The 8,452-nt window shown below is 39.2% G+C and overlaps 6 protein-coding genes across 7 annotated transcripts; all 6 read left to right on the top strand.

Moving 5' to 3' along the window:
* The first annotated feature begins 1 nt into the window (after position 1).
* LOC6609487 lies at positions 2-707 on the top strand. Of its 2 annotated transcripts, none has more exons than XM_032716931.1 (3): positions 2-40; positions 135-290; positions 348-707. In XM_032716931.1, exons 2-3 carry the CDS (start codon positions 249-251, stop codon positions 678-680), a joined length of 375 nt encoding a protein of 124 aa, XP_032572822.1. In that variant the 5' UTR covers positions 2-40; positions 135-248; the 3' UTR covers positions 681-707. The 2 variants fall into 2 exon arrangements, with proteins under 2 accessions (XP_032572822.1, XP_002034172.1); XM_002034136.2 differs by having other exon boundaries at positions 12-40; positions 210-290.
* A 429-nt stretch (positions 708-1,136) lies between these two features.
* LOC6609486 (accessory gland protein Acp53Ea) lies at positions 1,137-1,683 on the top strand. The gene is made up of 2 exons (XM_002034135.2): positions 1,137-1,238; positions 1,301-1,683. Exons 1-2 carry the CDS (start codon positions 1,197-1,199, stop codon positions 1,619-1,621), a joined length of 363 nt encoding a protein of 120 aa, XP_002034171.1. The 5' UTR covers positions 1,137-1,196; the 3' UTR covers positions 1,622-1,683.
* Positions 1,684-2,047: 364 nt separating this feature from the next.
* LOC6609485 lies at positions 2,048-2,628 on the top strand. The gene is made up of 2 exons (XM_002034134.2): positions 2,048-2,138; positions 2,203-2,628. The coding sequence occupies exons 1-2, from the start codon at positions 2,097-2,099 to the stop codon at positions 2,557-2,559; spliced, it is 399 nt and encodes a 132-aa protein (XP_002034170.1). The 5' UTR covers positions 2,048-2,096; the 3' UTR covers positions 2,560-2,628.
* Positions 2,629-2,944: 316 nt separating this feature from the next.
* Positions 2,945-3,479, top strand: LOC6609484 (accessory gland protein Acp53Ea). The gene is made up of 2 exons (XM_002034133.2): positions 2,945-3,015; positions 3,068-3,479. Exons 1-2 carry the CDS (start codon positions 2,974-2,976, stop codon positions 3,389-3,391), a joined length of 366 nt encoding a protein of 121 aa, XP_002034169.1. The 5' UTR covers positions 2,945-2,973; the 3' UTR covers positions 3,392-3,479.
* Positions 3,480-4,965: 1,486 nt separating this feature from the next.
* On the top strand, positions 4,966-6,260 carry LOC6609483. Its single transcript, XM_002034132.2, has 2 exons — positions 4,966-5,405; positions 5,465-6,260. Exons 1-2 carry the CDS (start codon positions 5,071-5,073, stop codon positions 5,796-5,798), a joined length of 669 nt encoding a protein of 222 aa, XP_002034168.1. The 5' UTR covers positions 4,966-5,070; the 3' UTR covers positions 5,799-6,260.
* Positions 6,261-6,345: 85 nt separating this feature from the next.
* Positions 6,346-7,030, top strand: LOC6609482. The gene has a single exon (XM_002034131.2). It carries the CDS (start codon positions 6,443-6,445, stop codon positions 6,935-6,937), a length of 495 nt encoding a protein of 164 aa, XP_002034167.2. The 5' UTR covers positions 6,346-6,442; the 3' UTR covers positions 6,938-7,030.
* The last annotated feature ends 1,422 nt before the right edge of the window (positions 7,031-8,452 follow it).

The raw sequence follows: 8,452 nt of genomic DNA, 5'->3' as shown, positions 1-8,452 counted from the left end.
TATCGGGTTGGCTTATATTGATTGGGCTATTCAAAGAAAGGTAAGTTCCAGTTTGTTTCTGAAAATGTGGCATATATTGACTCGATATCTTCAAACTGTGAACCGGTCTCAAACATTAATTTGATATTTCACAGCATTTTTTTGTCGCAAATAAGCGTAGTTAAACCATTTACATTCTGCAATTCGGAAACACTATAAGTGGTGTTTAGTTTACAGGAAACCTCTGTGTTTGTTGAAGTCTTTCGAACATGAAGTCCAACCAAGTATTTTACATCGCCTTGAGCTTGCTTGTGAGTTTTAATGTTTGCTTAAAAATTTCTACTGACTATAATTTTTAAATTGTAAAGCTGCTGGGATCCTTGCTGCCAAACGAAGTGGAGTCCTTAAAATTAGATCTGAATAAGCTGTCGGAGTGCACAGAACCGGGATTGAAAGTAGCCGCCACGTTGATCTCGAGGGCGATACCATGTGTAAAAAAATTGGCAAAGTGTGCTGACTTTCGAGCCATTAAGACTAAGGACCTTGATATTACCGGACTGGCCCTCTTGGGCTATCAATATCTGCAAAAGGTCGTGAACAACCAAAGATGTCTATTGATCACCTTGAAAGAAAGCTACGATGCTGTTTCGCCATACATTGAGAAACTTATTAGTGAGAAATGCCTACCAGGGCTCAGCTAAACAATATATACATATGCAACAACTTTATTTTGTTTTTAAATTCTTAATTTTGCCACTGATATAGACATATATTTTTAAGCCCTCTAACGTTGATGTATCTCTGTGATATACATATCAGTTGATTGAACCTCAGGAATACAATGAATTTATGGGATGCAATAAAATCTATATAATCATAATGTTACTGATAAGGAAAGTTCAAGCTAAAGATTACTTAGTGGTTCTAGAATTTGTGACGAATAAGTGGAAACTGAGCTGTTTTTGAATTCAGTTTCAATTATGTGTCTTCTCCTTGTAACCTTTTATAAACTGTTATTACATAAAATGAATGAACATGCGGAAAACTACACACTCACTTTGAATAATCTGTGTATCTGTGTATAATCTGTTTTTAAAGCTTCTAATAGACCGTGCTGATTCGATTATCCTGGGGCTTATAAATAGGGCATGTAACCCCGGGGCTCTGAAAGTTTGATCTTCAGTCGTTTAGTCGAAAGCACATAGATACGGCTTCCAATGAAACTGATAAAGGTTACACTAGTGTTCAGCTTACTGGCTGTAAGTACATTATTTAAATATGATCATTTTAGGCATAATAATAGATCAACTCCACTTAACAGCTCGTATTTGTGTCCCAAACCGAGGCACAAAATCCAATATGGGAGAATTGGCTGGCATGCAATAGAATTGGTACTAAAGCGCTTGGCAGTCTGCTGAGAGAAACAATCCCAACCGTTCGCAATTTGCTGAACTGCATTGACTATAATCCACCCACCGATATTGGAAATAGTTACCTTTCAAAACTTAAGTTGTACTATGAGCTACTCAAGCGAGGTGCGCTTGACAAGACTCAGTGTTTGATTGTGCCACTCAAGGAATCAGTGAGACTACTCAGGCCTTTTATAAAATCGCTTGAGACCAACAAATGCTTGGGTGAATAAATCACTATTTTGGCCATAATAAAATAAATTTCTGAGCATCAAGAGAGCACAGCAATCAAGAATGCATCTTTTTTTAAGGAGGATAATGCTTAATAGACCTTCCAAAAGAATCTTAATATAAGTTAAGTGCAGTTTTTTTTCTCGAATTGAAAATTGTATTTATATTATGTTTTAATAAAATATACTTAAGATATTACCGAAACTAAAAGCACATTTTTGTTTTGATTCAATCGGCTAAAATATTTTATATGCGAGACAAATTATTCTGTTGTATTGCATTTGAAAATTGATTTACTTCTAAACGCATTGGCATGAATTAATCTCAAAAATTATTATGGGTTTTAAGTGTAACCAATTATTTTAGCACTGCTTAGGCGGATGAAATTAAAATTATCTTGTAATCCTATATATAGGACAGCTCTCTCATAAATATTCTAAGTTTTTTCTGGTCATAATCGCGGCTTAAAACAGGAGAATGAGCGTGATCAAGTCCATATTTGTGCTCAGTATTTTGGCTGTGAGTATTTATGGCTCACTTAATCTCTAGATTACTATATATATATACTTAACACTCTCCATAGGTTTGCCTTATATCACGGGAGACGGAGGCCCAGGCCACTATTGGTGAAAGCTGGGGAAGGCTGGGCAAGTGTACTCAGGTGGGCATCGAAACTCTGACCAGCCTGGCCAACAAAATCGTCCCGACCGTTTATGAGTTGAAACAATGCTCCGGATACGTATCTTTGGAACCGCCAAACGGCAAAGACAGGAAGATTACCTGGTACCTAAAGGTATCCTATGAATTCTTCAAGAAACTGGTCTTTGATGAGCCCAAATGTCTGCACAGTCTACTGACCAAGTTAGGTGCCACAATCAAACCATTTGCCGAGCAGATATCGGGACTAGGTTGCTCGGACGAGGAAGATTATATCATTTAAAAAGAAAAGTGTGCACATTACATAAATAAATCGAGAGCAATATGGGGTCTCAAATGTCAGCAAGAAAAATGTATTTCTTATAAACTATGATTTTAAAAAATAGCTATTGCATTTGGAAGTTTGAAGTTAAAGTTGGCTAAGCACATACATGTTATGTGTGTTAATGTTATATCTATGATTAAATCAAAAGAATATTGATAATAATGGAGCAGTTGCGGCCACGGTCTGGAAATTAGTAAGATTAGCTTCGGATTACAACCATATTTTGGGTATAACAGTTTAAAGGCGGTACATTGGCTATCAGTGATGCTCGACAGCATTACTAAAGCGATTATCCTGAGGCCTATATATATAGGGCAATATTTCCACATGGCCCACAAAGTTAGATCAAAAGTTGCTGGAAAAAGAACCCCAATGCATTTGATTAAGATCACCTTGTTACTGAGCTTTTTGGCTGTAAGTACGTTGACCTCTAAACGGATTATTTCTTAATCATTTCTTCATTTAGTTATGCCAAAAGTCGCAAGTTCAAGCCGCCATAAGTTCGGAACTCGATCACTATCTGCGATGTTTGGAAGTGGTGACTGATGCCGGTGCCCTGATGATCGAGAATTCTATAACGGCCATAAGCCTCCTATCCGATTGCGTTGACTTTCAGCCGAAACTCAAACTAACTGGTAGTATTCTCAGATTTATTAGGGTGGCCCATCAGTTTGGCAAGAAGGCGATATACGATCGACCGGAATGCCTCGTCCAAACCTTTACCACCGGAGTCGGACTGATCAGACCGATTATAGCCAAGTTTGATAGCTTGAGGTGCTTTGATGAGTAAGACAACCCACGTAACTTATAGTTTGAATAAATATTCAGAGTATACCGAAGGTTTGCCTGGCCAAGCAAACGGATCAGAACCATCTTAATTTGTTTTATTCTCATTCTTTAATTACATACTTAGATTCTGAAAAATCAAAAAATACACAATTTAAGCCACATAAATTTGAAATGGGAAATGAGAATATCAACCATTGTTATTTAAAAGTAATGTTTATTAACTCTACATATCAAATGGAGGTTACACGTTTTTTTATATACAAAATTCGATTTATCTTCTGATCGTCGGCCAGGATCAGTATTAGCGTAAAAATAACTAAAATATAAATTATGTAAAACAAAAAAAGGTGTTATTGTTGTATGTCTAGTACTTACGCAGACGTAGAAAAAGCTTCATTGCTATTTGGTTAAAGGTGCATTTCAGTTAGCCGATTTATATAGCACAGTCGACATGGAATCGTGACTGCTTCATTTTTAGATAAAGACCAGAAACAATTATATGTCTGAAATGTTGCACTGGCAACGTGACTAAGTTCAAGATAGCTCCGGCATCAAGAGCTCGACTTGGCCAGGTAATCCTCCACTTGCCAGCAGCACCTGCTAAGTAATTACCTCAATTCCATGGTCGAGATCCTTTTCATTGTGTCTATGTAATTCCATGACAACCAAAGCTGGCCAAGCTCAGTGATGCAAATCCCATGCAGAATGCCATTTCACAAGCCCCGACAAGCTGCTAAGTGCTTCTGGAGTAAGAGGATGAGCAGATTACTACTGGAGTATACTAACTTTTGAAGGACGCACATCCATACCAGAATATCTGCTGTAATTAGGCAAGTTGTCGCTACTGTTTGCCTTTTGCCATTTGGCCGCTGCTCCCCCGGCAATAGCATTTTATGGGCTTTTGTTGGCGGGTTTCTCTTCCACCAACGTTTTCTACCATTTTCAAAATGAATAATTCAATAGTCCCGTAGTGCGGCAACAGAAGCCTCTGGTCCGAGGGTCTCCCTACTTGCGAACCTCGGACCATCTCGGTTGCAGCCATAATTGAGGTCAGTGAAATCAAATAGCTCCGACCAAGTGCTTAGCACTTGCCCAGCGGTGTGTGGAGGAACTGGACTTTGAGCGGCTTGGCTGCTCCCTGGGCTCTCGAGTCGGCTGCACTTTCAGTGGCCAAAAGCGGCCATGGGATCTTCCTCGTCGTTTGGCCGGTCGCTTTGGTTTCCGTCAGCCACTAAAAATAGACAACAATTAAATGCAAATCAATTGCACTGATTTTACACCAATACACAGTAGGCATTACTTGCGAGCACCAGAGATACTTCACTACAAAACAAACAAATAATTCAAGTTGGTATATGGGTCAGAATCAGATATTCTATTTTATTATAAGTTTACTTTTAATTTGTTTAGAGCTTTACAAAATTAATACGATTTATATTTGTTCTTTGATTATATTTTAGGCTCTTTTCCCTGTACTTGGCACATCCATTTGGTAAACCCCTTGACATTGTCCCTGTATCCGCATCCGCTTTAGTTGCCAAATTATCGGCTATAAAAGCAAGTGATCAACTCGAGCAGCGCCAGACGATAAAGTACCTTCTGTCCGTTTCAACCGGTTTGGGATTCCGTTTCATCTTACCAGTTTCTAGGGGGCCACACTTACTTGTTGAGTTCGCCACAATGTTCGACTCAAAGATTAGGGTGCCCAAGTACGACTCGGATGCGTTCGACAATGTCGCGTATGAGCTGCAGATGACGTACACTCTGGAGACGGATCGCCGGATCATGGGCTTCTACGACGCCATGTGGGGCATGGAGGTGACTGGCGGCATTGATCAGTTCGAGCCGCTGACCATTGTGAATGTGTCACCCACTGGCCTGGCAAAGAGAGGAGGCATGCGAGTGGGCGACGAGATCACCCAGATCAATGATGTGCCGGCCCTGGAGATGACCTTCAATGATGCCCTGCAAATGTTCCGAAAGAATTCGCGATACGTTCGTGTCTACGTTAGGGGGTAAGTTTAACATTTAACTTGATTAGCACCATAGTTACTTAACTCATCTGATTATTTAGTGATGACGATGCTCCCGGTGAGGAGGATTGGACCTGCGATTGCTGGTTTAAGCCCAGGAAGCCCTGGCGTCGTGACTTTACACCCATTCAATGGACATTCCCCTGGAACGATCGCCGCAAGCCTGTCTACAAGGAGTCCAACTGCTTCATGGTGCCCAGCAAAATGGAGGAGAAGATTCGGGCGAGACGTGCTGTCACCTCAGCTGTTCACAAGAAGGATGATCTGGCTCCACACACTCGCTCCTTGACGCCCACTCCCAGGCCGAAGAATCAACCAGGTCCGAATCTTCTCGAGACTGTGCTCAGGCCACGTGGACCACCGCCAAGGGATTAGGACAGCGATCTAATTGGAAAGATGGTGTTGACGAAGTCACAAGGAGTTGCAGGCAGCGCTGAATCCGCTGCAGTGCAGCAGGACCTTCAAGGACTATTCACTCAAAAGAAGGCAGACAGCTGAATATACAGTTGAAGTGCCACACAAATGCTGGGAAACGATTTCGAAAAGGGGTCCTCTTGAGAACCGTGTCTTAATCCTGCCCAGAAATAAGCGGATAACTTTATTAATGGATAATTTAAAACCATAGCTGACAGGCATCTGTAGAAAACAGTTGCAGTGCTTTGGGTTAGAAATTTGGAAAAGAGTTCTCAAAGAACTCTGTCAAAATGCTAACCATACATCTGGTGATACGAAAGTACGAACTATTATTATCCTTCAAGGATATAAACTACCTCCTATGTGTTCTAGAAAATAACTATAATATCAATCTGAAATTCCAAAGACCTAAATTGAATTTAATTATTTTTGTAAACGATTTTTTTAAAGACTAAGTATAGTTATACAAAAATAAAATATATTTTTTGAAATATGATATTGAAAGTATTCAAAATGATACATATTGTTAAGTAAATGGGCTTGTAATCAGTTAGTTCCGCTTATTATTCGATTAAGTAATTCGTATCACCCAGATCTTATCATTTATGTTCTGTTTGGCTCTTGAAATGAAACAAATTATTTTGCTGGTTCTCTTCGGCCAGATTATCCTGGAAATTGGTGCCTATGAGCATAAAATCGCTCACAGGAGGTGTGGCGAGAACACTTTCGCGGATTGTTATTCATATTGCAACAAAGGATGCAAGGATAACCCAGTCGAGTGCATTCATTACTGCGAGAAAGGATGCGGATGCATCGAAGGCTCAATCGTGAGAAACAATGGAGGATGCAGAAGAATAAAGATTTGCGACAAGGAAGATGATTCCCTATCCATTGAAAATAAGGAGTCAGCTGAGAAATACGTAACAGCTCATTGGGACGACCCGGCAAATAATAATGCAAATGAAAATCATCCCCCAACGTTAGATGGTTTGGATGAAAACAAATCGGGTGAGATGAAAAGCGTGGAACAGCCGAACGAAGTGTCGCCGGAGAGTCCGTTGGAGGATGCTGATCCCAAGCCACCAGTAGATGCAATCTAAAGTGATCCAAGTCCAAATCCGATACTGAATATCTACTGTGTTTAAAGATTGTATTTCCCTTCCTTTTTAATTTAAAATAAAAACAATATTGAACATACATAAATAAATTTAATTGTGTAACAGTGTCTTATACGAATTAATTTTATTACTCAAAAATAAACAAGTATGTGGATACAGCAATTAATGAACGTAAATTGAACTTATTCAATTGTAATGAAGAAAAGCGACTTACTCTAATTGAGACACCGCAGGCTTTTCCATTACTTAAACTAATAGCTTCCAATGCTAATAAATATTGCTTACGGATAAATTTCAATTATTTGTTATACTGACTTTAATGGCAATGTTGTTAGCTCAGATCAAACCACATTAAAAAGTTAAAGAAATGTATATTAAACGAAAAATTAAGTTAACAGTTTTCAGATATATTTATTTGAAATTTGATAACATAAATGAACGCTGCTTGTGCACAAGCCTGCCACATTTCCTTCAATTAACAAAATGCTAATTGCTGCTTTAAGCCAAGTGCACACAATACACATGTATAGCTACGTATATACACAGCCATAAATCAGAAATGTTATGTTGGCCAAATTAGTAGGCGGCTGAAATGCAAATCGAGCAAGTCTCGTCTCATTTAGCTCTAGTTTCCTCCGAGATCTGGAGCAACTTTCTATGGAGAGCTTTATTAAGCATATAATTCAATTCTCATTATTTAATGGAAGCGAGGGTAGTTGTTGTTCTTGCTCTGCTCCTTGTTGGGTTTCCAGGATACTCTAGAACGGTGGCTTTAAATAACAAGGCGGCATACACAAGGCACAATCCGCATTATGTTCACTTGGAAAAAGGGGAATATCTATAGGAGCTCTCAGGGGAATATATTTCTAGCACTTTATTTGCTAATGAAGACTAATGGAATAGGCAGTTACCTTGCATTTTTACGACAAAAGCCTTTATTGTGTTTTTGCAATGAATCCTTAAACACTACTAAACCAATTTTCCATTTTCTTTCAGTGATTTGCTAGGCCGGAACAAGAAGAAACCATTTCAGCGTGCTTTTGCTGCACTTAATTGAATGAAAAGCACAGGATTCCAAGTTGAAGAAGTTCTTAACCCTAACGTGCGGGTTTCAGCCATTTCGATGCCACTTTTGTGTGAAGCAGAAAGCAAAATTAAGGAGGCCAGTCAGCAAAGGGCTAAATCCACCACAATGGCGTGCCAAAGCAAACGGAATCCGAATCAGAAACGCAATTAATATTAATTTAAAACGAATATCAAACGAAAAGGGGTTAGTGGTGGTTTCAGGATTCTGAAATAAAAATGGAAATTCCGCGAATGAATTTTTAATTGGCGAACGAATGCCGAGGGAAGTCAAGTTGGCGCCCCTAATGATGACGATGATGAATGCGAATTTTCGTTTTGACTTTCCGTTCGAGCAGAGTTTTGATTAATGCTTTAATCGAAGCCAAATTGATGGAAATCGAACCATTTTTCACTTCTCTCCTCTTTCATTTT

Source organism: Drosophila sechellia, chromosome 2R (genome assembly GCF_004382195.2).
Source record: "Drosophila sechellia strain sech25 chromosome 2R, ASM438219v1, whole genome shotgun sequence".
NCBI lineage: Eukaryota > Metazoa > Arthropoda > Insecta > Diptera > Drosophilidae > Drosophila > Drosophila sechellia.
Note: the sequence above shows the minus strand (reverse complement) of the source record. Positions and strands in the feature narration are given on the sequence as shown.

Excerpts from the sequence above, each read along its gene's own strand:
- LOC6609486 (XM_002034135.2), top strand. The coding sequence starts at position 1,197 with ATGAAACTGATAAAGGTTACACTAGTGTTCAGCTTACTGGCT. Across the intron at positions 1,239-1,300 it reads TAGTGTTCAGCTTACTGGCT|CTCGTATTTGTGTCCCAAAC; the intron begins GTAAGTACATTA and ends TCCACTTAACAG.
- LOC6609482 (XM_002034131.2), top strand. The coding sequence starts at position 6,443 with ATGTTCTGTTTGGCTCTTGAAATGAAACAAATTATTTTGCTGGTTCTC.
- LOC6609483 (XM_002034132.2), top strand. The coding sequence starts at position 5,071 with ATGTTCGACTCAAAGATTAGGGTGCCCAAGTACGACTCGGATGCGTTC. Across the intron at positions 5,406-5,464 it reads GTTCGTGTCTACGTTAGGGG|TGATGACGATGCTCCCGGTG; the intron begins GTAAGTTTAACA and ends CTGATTATTTAG.
- LOC6609484 (XM_002034133.2), top strand. The coding sequence starts at position 2,974 with ATGCATTTGATTAAGATCACCTTGTTACTGAGCTTTTTGGCT. Across the intron at positions 3,016-3,067 it reads TGTTACTGAGCTTTTTGGCT|TTATGCCAAAAGTCGCAAGT; the intron begins GTAAGTACGTTG and ends TTCTTCATTTAG.
- LOC6609485 (XM_002034134.2), top strand. The coding sequence starts at position 2,097 with ATGAGCGTGATCAAGTCCATATTTGTGCTCAGTATTTTGGCT. Across the intron at positions 2,139-2,202 it reads TTGTGCTCAGTATTTTGGCT|GTTTGCCTTATATCACGGGA; the intron begins GTGAGTATTTAT and ends CACTCTCCATAG.
- LOC6609487 (XM_032716931.1), top strand. The coding sequence starts at position 249 with ATGAAGTCCAACCAAGTATTTTACATCGCCTTGAGCTTGCTT. Across the intron at positions 291-347 it reads ACATCGCCTTGAGCTTGCTT|CTGCTGGGATCCTTGCTGCC; the intron begins GTGAGTTTTAAT and ends TAAATTGTAAAG.